This window comes from Cetorhinus maximus, chromosome 6, assembly GCF_964194155.1.
Source record: "Cetorhinus maximus chromosome 6, sCetMax3.hap1.1, whole genome shotgun sequence".
Classification (NCBI taxonomy): Eukaryota; Metazoa; Chordata; class Chondrichthyes; order Lamniformes; family Cetorhinidae; genus Cetorhinus; species Cetorhinus maximus.
This window is the reverse complement of record NC_135884.1, coordinates 91,642,646-91,665,645: the sequence shown is the minus strand read 5'-3', so window position 1 is coordinate 91,665,645 and position 23,000 is coordinate 91,642,646. Positions and strand designations below refer to the sequence as shown.

At 44.2% G+C, this 23,000-nt stretch overlaps 1 protein-coding gene across 4 annotated transcripts in view; it reads right to left on the bottom strand.

The window, feature by feature from the left end:
- Nucleotides 1–4,299: 4,299 nt before the first annotated feature.
- The window catches only part of LOC144681919 (mixed lineage kinase domain-like protein), a 46,168-nt gene continuing 27,467 nt past the window's right edge, over nucleotides 4,300–23,000 (bottom strand). For 3 of the 4 annotated variants that reach the window (XM_078544080.1, XM_078544081.1, XM_078544079.1), the window contains exons 6-11: nucleotides 21,639–21,774; nucleotides 16,096–16,180; nucleotides 14,014–14,159; nucleotides 13,542–13,591; nucleotides 7,122–7,262; nucleotides 4,300–4,570 (exon numbers count right to left, since the gene is read on the bottom strand). In XM_078544080.1, coding sequence (XP_078400206.1) covers nucleotides 4,503–4,570; nucleotides 7,122–7,262; nucleotides 13,542–13,591; nucleotides 14,014–14,159; nucleotides 16,096–16,180; nucleotides 21,639–21,774 — 626 coding nt within the window. In that variant the 3' untranslated portion in view covers nucleotides 4,300–4,502. The remainder of the gene's footprint in view (nucleotides 4,571–7,121; nucleotides 7,263–13,541; nucleotides 13,592–14,013; nucleotides 14,160–16,095; nucleotides 16,181–21,638; nucleotides 21,775–23,000) is intronic. The other variant, XM_078544082.1, reaches the window with a different exon arrangement.

Genomic DNA, 23,000 nt, shown 5'->3' with positions numbered 1-23,000 from the left:
ATACTTTGGTTCTGTCTTCACAAAGAAGGACACAAATAACATGCCAGTAATGTTGGGGAACACAGGGTTTAGTGAGAGGGAGGAACTGAGTATTAGTAGGGAAATGGTGTTGGGGAAATTGATGGGATTGAAGGCCGATAAATCCCCAGGGCCTGATAATCTACATCCCAGAGTAATTAAGGAAGCGGCCCTAGAAGTAGTGGATGCATTGGTGGTCATCTTCCAAGATTATACAGACTCTGGAACAGTTCCTACAGATTGCAGGGTAGCTAAGGTAACCCCACTATTTAAAAAGGGAATTAGAGAGAAAACAGGGAATTATAGACCAGTCAGCCTGACATCAGTAGTGGGGAAAATTCTAGAGTCCATTATAAAAGGTTTAAAAGCTGAGCACTTGGAAAACAGTGGCAGAATCGGACAGAGTCAGCATGGATTTATGAAAGGGAAATCATGCTTGGCAAATCTACTGGAATTTTTTGAGGATGTAACCGGTAGAGTTGATGAGGGGGAGCCAGTGGATGTGGTTTATTTGGACTTTCAGAAGGCTTTTGACAAAGTCCCACATAAGAGATTAGCATGTAAAATTAAAGCGCATGGGATTGGAGGTAGTGTATTGAGATGGATAGAAAACTGGTTGGCAGACAGGAAGCAAAGAGTAGGAATAAACGGGTCTTTTTCCGAATGGCAGGCAGTGACTAGTGGGGTACTGCTGGGATCGGTGCTGGGACCCCAGCTATTCACAATATATATTAATGATTTAGATGAAGAAACTAAATGTAATTTCTCCAAATTTGCAGATGACACAAAGCTGGGTGGGAGGGTGAACTGTGAGGAGGATGCAGAGATGCTTCAGTGTGATTTGCACAAGCTGAGTGAGTGGGCAAATGCATGGCAGATGCGGTATAATGTGGATAAATGTGAGGGAGCAAAAACAGGAAGGCAGGTTATTATCTGAATGGCTATAAATTGAGAGAGGGGAATGTGCAATGAGACCTGGGTGCCTTGTACACCAGTCGCTGAAGGTAAGCATGCAGGTGCAGCAGGCGGTAAAGAAGGCAAATGTATGTTGGCCATTATAGTGAGAGGATTCGAGTACAGGAGCAGGGATGTCTGGTTGCAATTATACAGGGCCTTGGTGAGACCACACCTGGAATATTGTGTGCAGTTTTGGTCTCCTTATCTGAGGAAGGATGTTCTTGCTATAGAGGGAGTGCAGCGTAGGTTTACCCGACTGATTCCTGGGATGGCAGGACTGACATATGAGGAGAGATTGAGTTGGTTAGGATTATATTCGCTGGAGTTCAGAAGAATGAGGGGGGATCTCATAGAAACCTATAAAATTCTAACAGGACTAGACAGGGTAGATGCAGGAAGGATGTTCCCGATGGTGGGGGAGTCCAGAACCAGGGGGTCACATCTGAGGATACGGGGTAGACCATTAGGACCGAGATGAGGAGAAATTTCTTCTCCCAGAGAGTGGTGAGCCTGTGGAATTCACTATCACAGAAAGTAGTTGAGCCCAAAACATTGTATGTTTTCAAGAAGGAGTTAGATACAGCTCTTAGGGCGAAAGGGATCAAAGGATATGGGGAGAAAGTGGGAGCAGGCTATTGAGTTGGATGATCAGCCATGATCATGATGAATGCCGGAGCAGACTAGAAGGGCCTAATGGCCTACTCCTGCTCCTATTTTCTATGTTTCTATGTTTCAGTCCTGTCTTGAGTGAGAAACGAAGAGTTACATGGTTGGTCCCAGGAACCAGTCCCTGATGAATTGAAGCCGTTTTTCAACTGAAGACATGAGATAAGCAGTCAAGATGGTATTCTATAATGAGGTGCACGAGTAGTAGTTCCTTCACAGGGAAGGGAACTCCCGAATGAAGACCATGGGGTGAAGTCATCTTTGGTGGCTGGGGATGGACAGCAATATTGAAAATGTGGTAAAACATTGTGTGCAATGTTAGTAGCTACAAAAGTTGCCAGTGGTAGTCCTATTACACCCATGGGAGTAGATTGGCAGACCCTGGATGTGATTGCACATTGACTACTTCGGTCCTTCCTTTGGAACCATGTTTCTACTGATTACAGATGCTCATTCCAAGTGGTTAGATGTTTATGAGATAAAGTCACCAACATCAGGTGCTACTACAGAAAAACTACACTAGAGCTTTGCCATCCATGGATTTCCAAAGATAATGGCACTGCATTTCAGGGCGCTGAGTTCCAATAATTTATCAGCCTCAACGCTATCAACCATGTGAAGACTGCACTGTACCATCCGTCATCAAACAGACTGGTGGCAGTGCAAACTTCCTAATAGCACTGTGGATCTACCTACACCACATGGACTACAGCAGTTCAAGAAGGTGGCTCACCACCGCCTTCGCTAGGACAACTAGGGATGGGCAATAAATGCTAACATTGCCAGTAATGCCCACATCCCTTAACTGAATAAAAAATGTAGCACTTAAATACAGTCTAGTGTAGCACCCTGATACGTTTATTGCCTGATGTGGAACTGAACAACACGGACCAGGAAAGTTACAGGTTCAATCCCTGGTTTGTGATGATAGCCTGATTTCAACCCTTTTGATGGTAAGGCCTCTACAGTTAGTCCGAGTGCCCCTCATCCTGGTGAGAGATTCTTTGCATGTGGGCATCGGGTGAGGATAACATTGGGTTCAGCTATGATGCACACCTTAGTTGAGCAGTTGACTGACTTTCACTGACTACTTGGAAGCATAGTGATCTACATCTTAGCAAGCAATTAGCATCTTGAGCAAGGAGGAGGGAAATTCAAGTGAATCCGGGTTTGAGAGTTTGCACATTTACTGCATCTGGACAGATATTTCGCAGAATAAATTTATTTTCATTGTTTCAGTTTCACGCACTCTAACACTTCTTGGCCAAATTTCAGTTATGGATACTCATCCAATCCAAAGATTTCCAGCCAGGTTTATTTTGGAGTGGATCAGTAAATTGTCAGTGGGATAACCCAATGCCATCAGGACTAAAACATTGCTACTAGTCTCTCATAATTAGGTCACTACTAATGAAGAAATAATCCACTTAAACTAAAATAAAAACTAAATCATAACCTGGTTTGTTTCAGTAACAATAACATACACTTGCATCGTAAGTATTCCCTCAGAATGAGGGAGGCTCCAGAATTTTATGTCCCATGGGTGGTCGTGCACCCGACCCGAATTGACGTGAAATAGCACGAGTTGGTGTCGGGCGAGCATCCATTCCATGCTTGGACAACATTTGCTAAATAATCTTCAGTGTGCTGAGAAGTACACTGACAACCAGTTTAAGATTGTCAGTTGGGCTCGCAGTGTGGCGCATTTGCGTGTACTGGAAGCTACATATATTAATACACAGGACACTGTTCTTTGCAGACAGAAAGAACGTGTACACACATTGCACCTGTTTCAGCTAAAAAAAGCAAGTGACAGCCATTCGCTGACTCATTCCTCAGGGCATTGCCTTGACTAATCAGAGTCAAGCTGCCTGGTTTGAATTTCAAACAATGTCAGTTGCCATCAATTAGTGCGTTCTCCATGGCAACATCTCTACCAATTAGAGTCCACTTGCCAACCAATCAGCACTCTCTTTTCATACAGTATAAATTGTTGTTTTCTTGGTAATCTTGCTAAGTGTCCTGATAGGTACAAGATGAAAAGCTTCGACATGCCTCTTATTTAGCAATATGATGGCAATACCATTGAATGTCAAGGGGAGTTGTTTGGTCATCTCCAACAAGAGAAAGTCTATTGTCTGGCACACTCATGCATGAATGTTACTTGATGCCTTGATATCAAGGACAGTTACTCTTGCCTCACCTCTTGAGTTCAATTTGAACCAACACTGTAACGAAGTCAGGAGCCATGTGACCCTATTGCTATGTAACTACTGCTTGATTGCACTGTCGACAATTCCTTCCATCATTTTGCTGATGATCGAGAATCGATTGATGAGGTGGCAAATGGTTCGATTGGATTTGTCCTGCTTTTTGTGAGAGGACATGCCTGAGCAATTTTCCACATTTTTGGGTAGATGTCAGTGTTATAACTGTACTGCAACAGCTTGGTTAGGGACCTAGCTAGTTCTGGAGCAAAAGTCTTCAGTACTGCCGCTGGGATGTAGTCATGGCCCACAGTCTCTCCTGTATTCAGTTTCAAGGTGGAATCTAAATACAGATGATTTATAGAAAGAATATTAATCCAGACCCAATGGATAAGGCAGGTACTTGTGCAAACACTGTTCTGTGAACAGGAAAGAAATTAATCTTAGACAATTGGAAAGTAGGAAGTGTTTTATTGCAATTAGGTAACTTCTGCTTCACCTTTATGGGTATGAGTGGCAGAGGTTGCAGACAATCTATCAACACTCTGCAAAGCCAGGTTCAGAATGACTTTCGTGGGATTCCTGTACTCATGTCATGGCCTGGAACTGGTGCCATCGATTGTGGAGCATGATGACCAAGTGGGATAATAGGATTCAGTCCCATGATTCATTGGTTATTGTGGTAATTCTGTTCAGAATGTTCTTCAGCCTGTCGACAATAGCTGAAAGAAAGAGGAGAGACGATATCTTACTTGTGGTGCAATGATCCCTTCAAATTTTCTTTGTTGCATGCATATTTCAATGCGTGGTACCTTTATCTTTTTTCTGCTTGCACACGCATGCACATGTATCAATATCTTTAAGTGGACAGCTCATGAGCGGCCTCTGTGGGTATCTTCACAATTTTTGCATGGGCGTGAACACATGCAACTTAAAGGGAACATTGCTGCTGTGTACCAGCAACAAGACATGAGAAATACTCATGTTTCACCCACTCACTCTACAGTGTCCTCAGCCCAAACATCTTTACTACTCCATTAATTGACCTTCCCTCCATCATAAGGTTAGAAGTGGGAATGTTTGCTAATGATTGCACAATGTTCAGTAGCATTTGCGACTCCTCAGACACTGAAGAAATCCGTGCCCGCATGCAGCTAGACCTGGACAATATTCAGGCATGGGCTGATAAATATCAAGTAACATTCATGTCACACAGATGCCACAAATGCCACACGAGACAATAACTGGCTCCAACAAGAGAATCTAACCACCTCCCCAAGGGGAGGTGACATTCAATGGCATTACCATCGCTGAATCCCTAACTGTCAATATCTTGAGGGCTACCATTGACCAGGAACTGAAATGGACCAGCTATACAAATACTGTGGCTGTAAGAGAAGATCAGAGGCTAAGAATTCTGCAGTAACTAACTCATCTCCTGATTCTCCAGCTTCTTTCCATCAACTACAAAGCACAAGTCAGGAATGTGATGGAATACTGTCCACTTGCCTGGATAAGCACAGTTCCAACAACACTCAAGAAGCTTAACACCATCCAGGACAAAGCAGCCTGCTTGATTGGAACCTCATTAAACATTCACTCACTCCACCACTGACCCACAGTGGCAACAGTGTGTGCCATCTACAAGATGCAATCCCGCAACTTGCCAAGGCTCCTTCAACAGCACCTTCCAAACTCACAATCTTTACATGGGAACACCAACACCTGCAAATTCCCCTCCAAGTTAAACACCACCTTGACTTGGAACTATATTGCCATTCCTTCATCGTCACTGAGTAAAAACCCTGGAACTTCCTTTCCAACAACACGATTGATGTACCTACACCACACGGACTGCAGTGGTTCAAGAAGGCAACTCACCACCGCCTAGGTCAATTAGGGATGGGCAACAAATGCTGGCCTTGCCAGCAACACTCAAGTCCCATAAACAAATAAAAAAATTCACTGCTAGGAATCAGATAGAGCCCCTCACATCACATGCCATACTTTATGGAAACTAAGGAGTGATCTTAGCTTGAATACTGGACTGGGCATGCTCCTTCAGCTTTGCAGGGCACATACAAGGAATTTTTTCTGGACCACTTCTACTTCTGCCCACAATGGAAAGAGAATATTGCGAGGGTATTCCGGAATTGCAGTTTGGAAAGTTCTCACCTATCAGATTTCATCTGGTGACCCTTGGATTGGACATATCCCTAGAAATTTAATCACATGACCACCTGCCTCCAACCAACTGAGCCCCACATTCTGACCTAACACATCCATCCTTGAGGGACAGCATCTTCCTACAGCCATTGGAAAGCAAATAGACTCATAGAATAGAATCATAGAATGGCTACAGCACAGAAGGAGGCCATTCGACTTGTCATGCCTGTGCTGGTTCTCTGCATGAGCAATTCACCTATTGCTACTCCATTGCCTTTTCCCATAGCCCAGCAAATGTTTCCTTTTCAGATAGTGATCCAATTCCTTTTGAATGCCATGATTGAATCTGCCCCCACCACACTCTCAGGCAGTGCATTCCAGATCCCAACCATTCACTGCATAAAAAAGCTTTTCTTCATATCGCCATTGCTTCTTTTGCCAATTACCTTAAATCTGTGCCCTCTGGTTCTCGATCCTTTTACTAATGGGAACAGTTTCTCCCTATCTACCCTGTCCAGACCACCTCATGATTTTGAATACTTTTTTCAAATCTCCTCTCAACCTTCTCCAAGAAGAACAGTTGCGGTTTCTCCAATCTTTCTACATAACTGAAGTTCTTCATCACTGGAACCATCCTCATGAATCTTTTCCTCTATAAGGTCTTCACATTCTTACCAGATTGAATGATCCTTGACTGCCAGTAAAGCAGCCTTTGTCCTTGGCTCCTATATTTTTATAAATTATTAACAAAAATGTTCAAAGAAAATCAAATAAAAACTCTGATTTTTCTCCCAGATTGCTGACAGCAGTGTGGTGAACATGAATCATTAATTCTTGGGGACTCCAGGACAATCCTGGAGAGCTGGCAACCCATAGTTCTCCCCCCGCCCCATCCCATATATCTATCTGTATCTGTTAATATATCAGGGGTGCCATTCAGGGGATGGGCTGGAGACCCCTGCTGGAGACCTCTGCTGGAGACACTTGCAGTTTTTGCCTGCTGTGGGGAGTGGATCTATACACACATCCTTACAGTTCGTAAGCAGAACAAAATCAATATGCTGTCTTCAGTTTAGCTGAACTGCCTGTTGTAAAAGCACCACCTACCGCCAGCTTTCGGCCGTTCGAATGGGTCGTAGGCACGGCATTCATCAATCAGCTCACAAAGGTCCCTGGGACAGTCGCTGGGCAAATCCTCTTGCACACCTTTATCACAGACCTTTTGGCGTATGACTTCGTCGCTACAATCTGCTCAAGAATAATGATTGACTTTAAGCTGCTTCTGATGCATCAGTACAACTTAGAGGCTGTTGACTGCATTTCAATGTGACCAGTCTCCTTACCTGTACAATGTATCTATACTTACAGCATGAACCCACCCAGACATGAGTCCATCTTACGTTCTATGGAGACGCTATGGAGTGTGACTTTACAAAGTGAACTGCTGGGGGTTTGGTGAGTGAGGGAGTTTTATTCCAGTTTTATTTGCATTAGCATTTAACTAAAAATTACTGTTTAAGTTAAGTTTAAATTTCTAAATCCAGTCTTAAGCAGGGATAAACAAACTCTCTACTAGAGACCAGCTGTACTTAGTTAATCTAGCTTAATCTGGTTTCTAGCAGCGCTGAATCATCTAAATATTCGCTAATATAAATACAGAGCTCTCAATGCAGAGTACGACTTTACATAGTGAGCAGCTGTCAGTTTGGTGAGTGAGGGAGTTTGGTGAAGAGGGCAGGGAGGTGCTCTTTTCTTTTTCTATCTTTTTCTGCCTCCAGTATTTGGTTCTTCCTTCAGCACAGAGGAAGAAGCTGTTTGGTGAGTAACTGGTGAGTTATTCTACTTTTAATAAGTAGTTTGTAAAAGTTAAGGTATAGTAGGGCAGCTCGGCTGCATGGAATGTGCAACCTGTGGAATGTTGAGAAACACATCTGAGGGAAGTATCACCATCTGCAGAAGCTTGACCTCCGGGTTTTGGAACTCAAGTAACGGCTGGAGTCACTGTGGTGATCCGCAAGACAGAGAACTACATGGATAACACACTTAGGGTGGTGGTCACATTACAGATTAGGAGCATGCAGACAGAGAGGGAATGGGTAACTGCCAGGCAGTTTAAGGGAACCAGGCAGGTAATGCAGGAGTCTCCTAAGTCGATCTTGCTCACTAACCGGTTTTCCATTTTGGATACCGGTGATGGCGATAGTTCCTCAGAGGAGTGCAGCAAGAGCCAATTCCGTGGCATCACAGATGGCTCAGCTGCAGAGGGGGGGAGACAGAAGAGTGCAAGAGCAATAGTGATAGGGAATTTGTTAGTTAGGGGAACAGACAGGTGTTTCTGCGCCGTAGATGTGATTCTAGGATGGTATATTGCCTCCCTGGTGCCAGGGTCAAGAATGACACAGAGTGACGGCAGGACATTGCTCTGGAGAAGGGTGAGGTCACAACTAGAGGTTGTGGTCTACATTGGTACCAATGACACAGGTAGGAAGAGGAATGATGTCCTGCAAGCAGATTTTAGAGAGTTAGGAAAGAAATTAAAAATCAGTACCTCCAAAGGAATAATCTCAGGAATGCACCGAGTGCCACGTTCTAATGAGCATTGGTATAGGAGAATTGAGCGATTGAACACGTGGCTGAAGAATTGGTGCAGCAAGGAAGGCATCACATTTTCAGGCAGTGGGACCAGTTCTGTGACAGGTGGGACCTGTGCAAGATGGGCAGGTTTCACCTTAGCAAGACCGGAACTAACATCCTCACAGGGAGATTTGCTAGTGCTGTTGGGGAGGGTTTAAACCAGGTTGCCAGGAAAGTGGGAACCTAAGAGGGAGCTCAGATTGGAAGGAAGCAAAACTGGTAACAGGAAGTAGAAAAGTAGCAAGTGAAATTAAAAGGCAGACGAAGCGAAGGCAAGCATCAAAATAGGATCAGAATGCAGAATAATATTAAAAAGACAAAGTTAACGGCACTCTTTCTGAATGCAAGCAGCACTTGCAACAAGATAAATGATTTGAAGGCACAAATAGAGGTAAATGAGAATGGTTTAATTGCCATTATGGGGACGTGAGCCAGGATTTTCTGGCCCTGTTGTGGTGGGACCCACTGCAAGAGATTTGGCGGCCCAGCCTAAAGTCCATTGACTTTCAGCAGGACTGGACAATCTTGGCGGCGGTCGGGGCCGCAAAATCCCACCTGTGGTTACAGGGTGACTGAGACTGGGAACTGAATATTCAAGGATATTCATCATTTAGGGAGGATAGGCAAAAAAGGAAGGAGATGGTTAGCGCTGTTAATAAGGGATGAGATCAGTACATTAGTGACAGAGAATCTTAGATTGAATGATCATGATGTAGAATCAGTTTGAGTGGAACTAAGAAACAACAAGGGTCAGCAGACATTGGTTATAGTTATATTGTTATATTGTTTATAGGTCACCAAACTGTAGTGGGTACAGTATAAATCAGGAAATTAGCGCTGCATGTAACATGGTCAATACAATAATAATGAGCAACTTCAATTTACATATAGACTGGGTAAACCTAATTAGCACTGTGCCTGTGGAGGATGAATTCCTGGAGTGTGTATGAGATGGGTTTCTGGAGCAGTACGTTGAAGAACCAACTAGGGATTGGGCTATTTTGGATTAAGTATTATGTCTTGAGAAAGGGCTAAATAATAACTTTGCTGTAAAGGAGGCTTTAGGAAATAGTGACTATAATATAGCATTTGAAAGTGATATAGTTCATTCTGAAACTAGGGGCAGAATTTTCCCCCCGTTGGGGGGGTAAGTTTAGGAGCGGGCGCATGGAGGCATGCCTCCGATCAGCGCCCCTGATCAGGGGTGCGCCGCTATTTTACGTGGGCGGGCCAATTAAGGACCGTCCAGCGTGACGTCCGCAAGGAAGCACTATGTGCTCCCTGTGTGGGTGGGGGGGGGGGGGGTGGATTCCCTGAGCCAAGGCAGCGCTCTTTCGCGCATGCGCGTGAAAGAGTGCACTCATTTCCCTGAGAAGGACCAAGAAATTGGTAAAGGGAAAAGAGGATATGAATGCAAGCTAGCGAGAAACACAAAGGCGGACTGTAAAAGCTTCTTTGGGTATGTGAAAAGGAAAAGATTAGTAAGGACAAATGTGGGTCCATTACAGGCAAATACAGGAGAATTTATAATGGAGAACAGGGAAATGGCAGAGAAACTAAACAATTACTTTGTGTCTGTCTTCATGGAGGAAGATACAGAAAATCTCCCAGAAAACCTAGGGAACCAAGGAGTTTGTGAAAATAAAGAACTGAAAGAATTAATATCAATAAAGAAATGAGTATCACTAAAGAAATTAGTATTAATAATAATACTTGAAATATTAATTGAAGGTTGATAAATCCCCTGGACCTGATGAGCTACATCCCAGAGTGTTGATTGAGGTGGCTATAGAGATAGTGGATGTATTGGTGGTTATCTTTCAAAATTCTGTAGATTCTGGAAAGGTTCTTACAGACTGTAAAAAAGCAAACATAACCTCATTATTTAAGAAGGGAGGAAGGGGGAAAACGGAGAACTACAGACCTGTTAGTTTGACGTCAGTAGTAGGGAAAATGTAGAATCTATTATAGAGGATGTGACAATTGGACACTTGGAAAATAATGATATGATTTGGCAGAGTCAACATGGATTTATGAAAGGGAAATTATGTTTGACAAACCTGTTGAAGTTCTTTGTTAATGTTACCTGTAGCATAGATAAAGGAGAACCAGTGGATGGCGCGTATTTGGATTTTCAGAAGGCTTTTGATTACGTCTCACATCAGGGGATAGTAAACAAAATTAGAGCACATGGGATTGGGAGCAATATACTGATATGGATTAAGAATTGATTAACAGACAGAAAACAGAGAGTAGGAATAAACGGGTCATTCTCAGGATGGTAGTCTGTTATTTGTGGTGTACTGCAAGGATCAATGCTGCTGCCACAGCTGTTCACAAACTATATAAATGATTTTGAAATAGAGACCAAAAGTAATATTTTCAAATTTGCTGATGACTCAAAACTAGGTGGGAATGTAAGTTGTGAGGAGGATGCAAGGGGAGTTAGACAGGCCAAGTGAATGGGCAAGAACATGGCAGATGGAATATAAAGTAAGTGTGAAGTTATCCACTTTGGTAGAAAAAACAGAAAAGCAGAGTATTTCTTAAATGGTGAGATATTGGGAAGTCTTGATGTCCAAAGGAACCTGGGTGTCCTTATACATGTCACTAACATCCAGCATGCAGGTGCAGCAAGCAATTAGGAAGGCAAATGGTATGTTGGTTTTCATTGCAAGGAGATTTGAATACAGGAGTAAAGATGTCATGTCGCAATTGTATAGCGCCTTGGTGAGACCTCACTTGGAGTATTATGTACAGTTTTGGTCTCCTTATCTAAGGAAGTTTGTATTTGCCATAGGGGGAGTGCAAAGAAGGTTCACCAGACTAATCCCTGGCATGGCAGGATTATCTTATGATGAGAGATTGGGGAAACTGGGCCTGTATTCCCTGGGGTTTTGAAGAATGGGAGGTGATCTCATTGAAACTTACAAAATTATTACAGGGCAGGACAGGGTTGACGTAGATAGGATGTTTCCCCCAGTTGGTGAGTCTAGAACCAGAGGGCACAGTATCAAAATAAGGGGCAGGCCATTTAGGACTGAGATGAGGAGGAATTTCTTCACTCAGAGGATGGTGAATCTTTCGAATTCTCTACTCAAGAGAGCTGAGGAAGCTCAATCATTGAGCATGGTCATTTCAGAAATCGATACATTTCTGGATACTGGTGACATCAAGGGACATGGAGATAGTGCAGGAAAGTGGCATTGAAGTCGATGATCAGCCATGATTTAATTGAATGGCATAGCAGGCTCGATGGGCCAAATGCCCTACACCTGCACCTACGTTCCTATGGGCTCACTCCATAATTCATTTGAGCCTCAATTTTATACTCAGTCAGGCCAGACAGGATGTCAAGTCCCAGGTCACTCATCCTGACTTGGAAATATATCACCGTTCTTTCACTTTCGCTGGGTCAAAATCCTGGAACACCCTTCCTAACAGCACTGTGGGTGTACCTACACCACATGGACTGCAATGGTTCAAGAAGGCAGCTCATCACCACCTTCTCAAGGGCAACTAGCAATGGGCAATAAATGCTGGCCCAGCCAGTGAAGCCCACATCCCACGAATGAATAAAAAAAAGATTTACAGCACCCTGGCATGTAATGGAATTAAAACAAGACATGAAGCCTGATAGGAATCTGCTGGGGAAATAATGACCAGTTCAGAGAAGAGAAGTCTGAGTTACATGGAGGAAGCTGAATGCAGGGGGAGCTGGGCACAGAAGTGCATGGACAGATAAAAACAAAAAATGCTGGAAATATTCAGCAGGACAAGCAGCATTTGTGGGGAGAAACAGAGTTAATGTTTCGGGTCAAGGACCTTTCTTCAGAACTTGATTCAGGAAGCTAGACCTTCCAAGCTGAAAACAGGGAGAGTTAGGTGACATCACATTTTACAGTGGATGTGATTTCTGGGGCACAAAACTTGACATTCATCGTTACTTAATCAACCCTCTCCTGTACATCAAACTGAAACCTTCAATCAAGGCAGTTAGTAAACCTATTCTTGTAATTTTTCCTCGGGAATCCATTCCATAAACTAATTCATCATTTCATCTCTTCTTAACATTGCTCAGCAACCACCCGACTCATAAACCACCAGCTAACATCACAATTTAAGCCCATGCTTCCTGCACAGAGCACTGCCCAGCCACAATGCAATACTGTACAATCATTCAACAATGATTCAATACCAGCAAAAGTAAAGAGAGTCTTCACCAAAATAAAGCATAGGCATCCAGAGCCATACAAATGGAATTAGGTGGCACTTGAGGGTAGTAAACTTGCAGGGCTATGGGGATAGAGTGCGACATGAGACTGACTGGAGTGTTCTACAGAGAGCTGGCATAGGTCCGATGGGTCGAATGACCATCTTCCTCTACATTATGACTCTGACTATCACCCAGAGCCAGGCAGCATCCAGATCCAGGGAGGACCCAGGACCAGGAAGCACCCGGAGTCAGTCAGTGCCCAGAACCAGACAGCACCCAAAGCCAGAGAGCACCCACAGCCAGACAGCTACCATCTATTTTGAGGCAGGCATCACTCATCAAGCACCAGCCACCATTCAGCCAACGTGTTATAGCACCCAGCACCAGAGAGCACCCAGCCAGTTTGTGACAGAACCCAGCACCAGATAATACCATCCATTCCCAGGCAGCAGTCACCCAGTATCACACATAATTCAGCATCAGATCCATACAAGGCACAGTGTGAAATAGTACCCAATATTAGCAGCAGCAGACAATATTTGGCACCAGACTAGATTCCACTCCAGACAGCATCAATCCAGTATCAGACACATCCTCATGCCAACAGTGCTCACAACATCTATCCATTCAAACAGGAAAGGAAAGATTAATGGGATGCCGAGGATTTTACTCTTTACCTCGAAATGGTGGTTTACGGCTGGCTATCTCCCACAGGACAATTCCAAAACTGAAAGGGAAAAATCAGATGAAATCAGGAATCAAGCAATTAATCACCTATCACTCATCATCCATGAAGCTACAGTTCAATGAAAAAATATCATTAATGTCTCCATTACAAACTGATCCCCCATTACCCTGATGCACATTGACTCCACACGATCAGTTACATACTGAACCCCCTAACCTATTCCAGATTGAATCACTGTTATACACTGACATTTTTTCCCTGTTACAGGCTTAGCCCTTATTAGGTACCCATCCCGTTACACATTGACTCAAACCTGTTACAATCTGATTGCCATTACACATTGAATCCTCCTTACACATTGATACTGTCACCCTATTGCACATTCAGACAATAACTTCTACAATCTGTGGTGCAGTTTGACCATTACTTTCTCTATTCTCCAGCTGTACCTAAACTCTTACCTGTACACCTCACAGGGCTTGTCATATTGGTAGTTGATGTCGCCCAGCTGCTGTGGTGAGATGTACGGTATCATTTGGGATCTCTGAATGGTGTCACTGATCCGTCGGATTGAGGTCTCTGTCTTTGCCAGGTCCAAGCCTCCCAACTAAACACAGGAAGAGAGAAAGAATGAAGCAAATGCTGGGATGAACATCGCACTTTCAATACCACGGTCCCAATTCACACATAGGAGCATTGAAACAGGAGGGAGCCATTTTTCACCTCGAGGTTGTACCTCCATTCAATGAGATTGTGGGTGATCTGTGACCTAACTCCATCTGCCATTGCCCAATATCCCTTATCACCTTTGGATAACAAAAATCTTATCACTCTCAGATTCAAAATTTACAATTGATCTGTTTGCTAAGAGAGTTCCAACCCTCTACCACCCTTTGTGCGTAGTAATGTTTCCTAGTTTCCTGAAAGGTCTCTCTCTCATTTTTAGGCTATGTGCCCTAGCCCCAGACTCCACAAACGGTGGAAACAGTTTCTCTCTATAGACACTATCTGTTCCCCTTAATATCTTGGAAATTTTGATCAAGTCACACCCAGTCTGTGATGAGATTGGTCTGTACTTGATGAACCAGACATCTCTCTCAGTGACCATACATCCAGATTAGAAAGGCTCCACTCCTGTGGCTTTACATTCACCTAACCTGTCAAGGTCACCCAGACTATCAGCGCAGCCTTCCTGGTTCAAAGGAATATATGTATCTTTCTGGGCAGTCTCAGCTGGTTCAGGAACCATGTAGCTCCTTGGAGCAGAACTTAGGATTCTGATTTTATGGGAAATATTGGAAGGAAGCTGTAAGGATGACCCTCATGATTCCCACTTGCAGAGGAATGAGAGACTCCTCCAAGCTAGTTACCTCATCCAACACAAGGTAAAAAAATTCAACACAGATGGAGCAGATAAGTGTAAATGTTGCGGTGGACAGAAGGGCACAGCCCTGCATCGATTCTAGGCAGAGGGAAGAGGCGGTGGCGTAGTAGTGTTGTCACTGGACGAGTATTCCAGAGACCCAAGGGGACCAGGGTTCAAATCCCACCAGTTGAATTCAATAAAAAAAAATCTGAAATTAAAAGTCTGATGATGACCATGAAACCATTGCCAATTGTCACAAAAACCCATCTGGTTCTGTTCATACCTGGTCTGGCCTATGTGTGACTCCAGACCCACAGCAATGTGGTTGATTCTTAAATGCCCTCTGAACAAGGGCAATTAGGGATGGGCAATAAATGCTGGCCTATCCAGTGATGCCCACATCCCATGAATGAATTAAAAAAAAACAATTTCAAAGAAGAACAGGAGAGTTGTCCCCAATGTTTTGGCCAATGTCAATCACTCAATCAATATCACAAAACAGATTATCTCATTGCTGTTTGTGAGAGTTTGTTGTGCACTAATTGGCTGCAGTAACTGCATTACAAAAATACTTCATTGGCTGTAAAGTGTTTTGAGATGCCTGGTGATCATGAAAGATGCTAAAAAAATGCAAATCTTCCTTTCTTGTCTTTTTTCTTTCTCTGAATCAGTAAGGTGTGGACTTAAATTCCAGTCCAGAACTCAGGCATATAATCTAGGCTGACAATTCTATGCAGTATTGAGGGAGTGTTAGGCTTCTTTAAAAAAAAAGTCAAAAGCATTAAGCAGCCTTTTGCTCCTTTTTCTCTGTTTTTCTGGCTTTCTGATAGCTCTTGTTCAAGCATGACATCACTTAGGGAACTGCTTGGTGGAGGTGGACACAAACACAATGAGGAGGAGCTATTTCTTGTGCAAACAGACCCCAAACTCGGGGGGTGAGAAAATATTCTGTACAGTCAGGAAACAGCCGCTATGGAAACAGACTTGAGCAAGGACTTCAGACAGATCTGAAACCATCAGGAATAAACCTACAATAACTGGACCAGGGGAGCAGACCCAGTGTTCGAACAAGTAGAGGGAATTTAGTTCCAATGCTGCAGCCTACAGAGTGCTCTTGAATCGGCCAAAAAATTGTACTGGAGTTAGTATTAACGATGGAAGTTCATCACCAACCAACCTTTACTCTAAGACCGTTGCCTACTAGGAACCTAGCGCTGTCAATAGAACAATGAAGTTTGAACTTCTCATTTGATTGGTGCATCCTGCAACAAAGCAAAACACAAAGACATTATTGTAACACCACACACATCCTAATGATCTTCCACTCAACCCACTGGAAGGAGAAATAGGTAAGTCTTTATGAACTGGAGTGTCTCGGTAGGTTTTAATTAAACTGCAAGATCCCAAGAATAAGCCAGGAGCTGGCTAAGTGAACTAAATATCTGAAAGGGAGAGGTACATGTTGCAGGATTGCAGCAACAAGGCCGATGTCCTGAATCCAGGCTCCAGGAGAGAAGCAGTAGATGTTGGCTGGCCATGTATCTTGACAACATTGAAACCTATCATCATGTTTGAGAGTCTCTGAACCAAGACACTGAAGCCTACACCTGGAGAACTTTCTTTTGCCTATATGAAAACCTTGTCCCCGCAGGAGTGCTCCCCATTTACTCATGTCCAGAGAGATTAGCCACAGTTTTAGGGTTCCCCAAGTGTGTGCAGCAGTACTGCTGGAAGTAAACCAGCCACAACCATGCAAGGCACTGGCCTGAAGGGTTATCTGGAGCCTAGCGGGAAAAATCCCAGCCCCCCAGTGAAAATTCTCCCCTCCCCCCCAAGGTTCCATTAATGAACTGAATCCATCATCCAGATTTCATATTGCCGACCAACCAAGTGAAGTCTCATATGGAGGATGGACTTAACTTCAAATTTCCATTATTGCATTAGTCTTCTTGAAGCCATCACAATTCCATACAGATCCCATCTACTTTGCCTCAGGATAGTCACTTGTTAGGTGCTTGGCACCAACACTGGTTTCGATCTTTGCCCAGTACACAACAGTTACCATGAACTCCCAATGAATGGTATGGTGAGCAGCACAATTCATCACAGGATGTGTGATTGTAACAACACCATTTTCCTCACCAGAGCACTGCACCCAATTGAATAGAGGTTCCAACCTGTTGGTTGTGAGGAACTGCAGGATCTGCTGCTTGCCTCTCTACAGCCCAGTCATCACAGGGCAGATATTCTGAATTGCCTCTGCCGGATGCGCTCAGTGCAACATCTGGGGCCAGATGTGCCTTACAAAATTAAGGAATCAAACAACAAGGAAAAATTGTCTTTGCCCATCAAGCCCATACTCTCCAATTAAATATGCACAACCTATAATATCAGTGGAGACTGGCAGCAACCTGCAAATTTAATGTGGGGCTGGGAGTCACAGAGGGGGCCTCAAACAGGCATTAAATATACACCCATCCTCCACCATTTGCATTTCCAAAGGATTTATTGATTATTTCAGGCACAGGCCTCAGACACTGATACAGAAGCCTTTACCAAAATGAGGGGAAGCGCTCCTCAGGCACAGAACATGCATGCACATGGCACCTGCCAATGTTGAACGCTTAGATTTCTGCTTTTTTAAATTCTGTCATAGTGTATGGTGTCTCTGACAAGGCCAGCATTTATTGTCCATCCCTAATTGCCCTTGAGATGGTGATGGTAAGCCACTTTCTTGAACTGCTGCAGTCCATGTGGTGCAAGTACACCAACAGTGCTGTCAGAAAGGGATTTCCAGGATTTTGCTCCAGTACAGTGAAGGAGTGGTGATAAGCACCTGTAAAATGGGAAATATTAACAAATTCTAGGCCATTATCCACAGGCATGGGGTCTGCTTGCACACACTTGCTAATGACACCCAGTTCCTCAACTCGCCAGTTGCCATCATCCTATCAAAATGCTGGGCCAGGACTTTCTGCACTTGAAACATTGAGAACACATAAGCCACCCTATTCAGATCCTGAAAAAAACACCAATTCCCTCCTCCTTCAGTTTACTCAGGCTGAACCAAGGAGTTCATGATCTCAGTGTCCTAATTGACCTTAAAGTGTGTCCAAACCCCATATTTTAACTGCTTCTTTCCATCTCTGCAAAATCATTCACTGCTGCCCACACCAAGCCGCCACTGAGATCCTTATTCTAGCCTTCTTTATCCTCATACTTAATTTCTCTAATTCTTTCTTCTTGAGATGCATGAATTTCCTGAGCTTCACTCTGTGTGAATTTGTCCATCACTCCACCACCTGTGTCCTGCCCTATACAAAGTCCTGCACACCCATTACTCATATCCTTTGACCCTGCCTTCTGATTCACCAAAAACAAAATCCTTTTCCTGTTTCATAAATCCCTCTATGGGATCACCCCATCCCTCCACTGTAACCTTCTTCAGTCCCACACCCTGTTCCATACTCTTCACCCCTGTGACTCTGGATCCCTGTAAACCCACCCTCCTTTTGCTTCACCATCAATGACAGAGCTTTCAGTCGCTTGAGCCCTACTCTCTGTCACATCCTCCCTGAAAGCAATTGTGCCTTTAAAATAAAAACAGAAAATGCTGGAAATACTAAGCTTCTGTGGAAAGAGAAACAGAGTTAACAGGCTTTCAGGTTGATGACTTTTCATCAGAACTGGAAAAAGTTAGAGCTGTAACAGTTTTTAAGCAAGTGCAGAGACAGGGAATGTGGGAAGGAGGGAACAGAACAAAAGGGAAAGTCTTCATAGGACGGAAGGTGGAGGGGACTAAATGACAAAAGGGATCATGATGCAAGACAAAAGGTGAATCTAAAGAGAAAGTAAATAAATAAATAAAATGTGGGCCAAGAGAGGTGTGAATGGCAAGATGGTAAATGGAGAATCATTACCGACAGCTGCTGTCCAAAAAATGGGAATAATGATTTTGATCTGAAATTGTTGAACACAATGTTAAATTCAGAAGGCTGTGAAGCGCCTAATTGAAAGGTAAGATGCTGTTACTTGTTCTTTATTGGAACAGTGTAGGAAGCTGAGGGCACAGAGGTCAGACTGTAAGTAGGGTGGTGAATTGAAATGACAGGCAAACTAGAAGCTTGGGGTCACCCTTGCAGACTGAATGGAGGTATTCTGCAAAGCAATCACCTAATCTGCATTTGGCCCCCCCAATGTAGAGCAGACTATATTGGAAGCAGCAAATACAATATTCTAAATTGAAAGAAATACATTGGGCAGAATTTTACCCTTGGTGAGTGTGCGGGCCCCACCGACTCGGCGGCAGGTGGACAGCCGACCCTCGCCGCCGAAACGGGGCCCGCTGCCATTTTGAGTGGGCGGGCAGCGGGCTGCCCGACAGGAAGCACTGTGCCTCAATTGGCCATTGACAGGTCGGCAGGCGGACAGCTGATTTCGCTGTCCGCCCGCCTTCCTGAAAATTGAAAGGGACCGGGATGACATCGGGGTTTCCTCCCGACGTCATTCCATGTCATTTTCCCGTCGGCGAGTGGGCCTCGCCCCCAAATCGCAGATGGGAAAATTCTGGCCATTAAATCAGTGTTTCACCTAGAAGGAGAGTTTGTGGCCCTGGATTGTGGGAAGGGAAGAGGCAATTGCAAAGGAAGGTGCTGTAGGAAGGGGAAGAGGTATTGGGTGTGATTGAGGAGTGGACCAGGGTATTGTGGAGTGGACCAGGGTGTTGTGGAGTGGACTGTCCTTTCAGAATGCTGATAGGGGAGGAGGGGCAAAGATGTATTTGCTCGTGACATCACATTGAAGGTGGCAGAAATAGCAGAGAATGATCCATTGAATATGGAGGCTGTTGGTGTGGAAGGTGAGCGCAAGGGGAATCCTATCCTGGTTCTGTCTGGGAGGGAGGGGAAGGAGTGAGCAGAAGTGCAAGAAATGGAACAGAGAATATTGAGGGCCATTTGGGGGGAGCCTCGGCTGAGGTAAAAGGAGGACATATCAGAAGCACTGGTATGGATGGTTGCATCGTCAGAATAGATGCAACAAAGATGGAGAAACTGGGAGAATGGAATGGAATCCTTACAGGAAGCAGTTGTGTGTAACTGTAGTCGAGATAGCTGTGGGAGTTTGTGGACTTACAATGAATATTGATTCATAATCTAACCCAGAAATAGGGACAGAGAAGTTGGGGAAAGGAAGGGAAGAGTCTGAGATATACCATGTGAAGGTGAGAGAATCAGAAATTGAAGCAAGGTTGATGAAATTCTGAGTTTGGGGTGAGAGCAGGAAGCGGCACCGATAAAGTCATCAAGGGACTGGAAAAAGAGATGTGGGAGTGGACCTGAGTAGGACCAGAACAAAGAATCTTCCACATCCCCCACAATGTGGAAGGACTGGGGAGCATAGTTAGGGCTCATACAGGTTCACAAAGTAACACCTTTTATTTGGAGGGAGTGGTGTCAAAGGAGAAGTCGTTCAATGTAAGAATCAGTTTGACCAGTTGGAGGAGTGTGTTGATGGATGGGGATAGTTGGGCCTTTGTTCGAGGAGGAAGTGGAGACCATCTTGGTGGGGGATGGAGGTGCAGAGGGATTGGATGTCCATGATGAAAAGGAGATCATTTGGGCCAGGAAACTGGAACATATTAAAGTGGTGGAAGGCATCAGAAGAGTTGCAGATTTCCAGTATCCACTGTATTTTGATTCAGTCTTTAAACTACTTCTCAAAATCTATGACATGTGAACAGGAGGAGGATCTTCAGCCCTTCAAATCTGATCTGTACCTCAACTCCATTTATCTTCCTTTTCTCCAATTCTCTTCATAGGCAAGATTTTTCAGATGGTGGGGTTTCCTGCCCTCCCATCCGAAGAGTCAACGGGGGACATAAACACAGCTGATCAGAGCAGCCCCACAGCCATTTAATACTCCAAGGGGCATTAAATGGCTGGAAACGGAACTTCCGCCTGACTGAGGGGCAGGGGATCTCACAGAGGAAGGGAAGGTGAGGCCCAAATGGGGTTGGGTGCCTTGGTGGAGAGGCTGGGAAGGATAAGGGAGAACACATGGGGGAGGGGTCAGGCCTTGAGGTGTTGCCCAATGTGGAAAGGGGGCCTTTGAGGGAGGTGCCTCCAACCACTTCACACCTAAGGCCTCAGCAGGGTGAACTGCTGGGCTTCCTCCCCACCCCTGAAATCCTCCTGCCAGTCTTAAAATTGAGGGCGGACAGGAAGCGGTCCTTAAGTGGTCACTTAACTTGCTGCCTGATTTCCCTCTTAGCACACGTTCACAATAGCTCTAATTTGAAGACTGTACCTCCTTGTTTTGGATTCTTCCCGCCAAAAGAAACAGTCTATCCCTTTCTTTGCTTATCGATTCTCTTTATCACTTGAAACATCTCTTGTTCAATCATCCTTTAACCTTTTACTACAGTTTTAATCGCCTCTTCTATCTTTTGCTGCTTGTTTCTCCTCTGTGAACCCCCTTGACATGTTTTATTGTTTTTAAACACTCCATGGTTGCAAATTTCTGTTGCTAACTCAGAGTTAGGCAATAGGAAAATGTCAGAGCAGGGATTCAGTAGAACCTCTACCTCTCTAATCCCAATTCCATTATCTCTGTATAGGATTAGGGTAAACCAGATCACTGGAATAAACCAGTCAGCCAAGATACTGCTAGATCTAATTTCTCCATTCTCTTAATTTCCTAACTGTCACAAAACCAGCCTACCTGTACAGGCCACAGGCAGCATCCAGTGCCATGCGAATGCGTGTCTGCCAGCTGAGCTGCTGCTCTCCCTCCAGCACTCTGCGCAGGCTCCCCAGCTCACAGTACTCCATCACGATCAAGAACTCAGGGTTGGAACCTGTGAGAAACAGTGGCAGGTTGGCCAATTGTAAGACCATCAATCCAGGATTCGCTGAGGTCCTAGTACTGACCTGACTGTGAACACGTTCTCGTGAGCTGGCACTGCTGGCTCCTGGTGCACTTGCGTTAGGCAATAGGCGTTAGCATAAAGTAGCTTTGCCAGATCAGTATAATCTTGTGAAGAAACAGCAATACCAGCATGGCATTTAACCCAATGTAGAACTTTAAAGGGACATAGACAAATTGGTGGAATGGGTGCACAGGTGGCAGATGAAGTTCAATTCAGAGAAGTGTGAGGTGATTCATTTTGACAGGAAGAACATGAAAAGACAACACAAAATAAAGGATACAACTCTAAAGGGCGGGCAGGAGCAGAGGGACCTAGGTGTATGTGTACATAAATCGTTGAAGCTGGCAGGATAGGTTGAGAGAGCAGTTAATGAAGCCAACAGTATCCTGGGCTTTATTAATAGGAGTATAGGGTACAAGAGCAAGGAGGTTATATTGAATTTGTATAAGTCACTAGTTCAGCCTCAGCTGGAGTATTGCATCCAGTTCTGGGCGCCAAACATTAGGAAGGATGTGAAGACATTAGAGATGGAGCAGAAAAAATTCACAAGAATGGTTCCTGAGATGAGGAACTTCAGTTATGAAGACAGATTGGAGAAGTTGGGATTGTTTTCCTTAGACCAAAGGAGGCTGAGAGGAGAACTGCTAGGGGTATTCAAAATCATGAAGGGTCTGGACAGAGCAGATAGAAATTCATAGACTATGCTGTCCAGACCAGATGAGGAGAAGCTGTTCCACTCGTGAAAGGATCAAGAACAAGAGGGCACAGATTTAAAGTAATTCGTAAAAGAAGCAAAAATGAGGGGAAATTTTTTTATGCAGCAAGTGGTTAGGGTTTGGAATGCACTGCCTGATAGTGTGGAGGCAGGTTCAATTGAAGCATTCAAAAGGGAATTAGATTGTTACCTGAAAAAGAAGAATGTGCAGTGTTACAGAGAGAAGATGGGGGAATGGTTCTAAATGAGTTGCTCATTAGGAGAGCTGGTGTAGACATGATGGGCCAAATGGCCTCCGTTCATGTTATAATAATTCTATGATTCTGTGATTTTTATCCTATCAAATTTCTCCACGACCTCTTCATTTAGTGTGATATTTGCAGCAACCTCTTCTCTCGTGAAGATGGATGCAAATTACTCATTTGGTACTTCTACCACT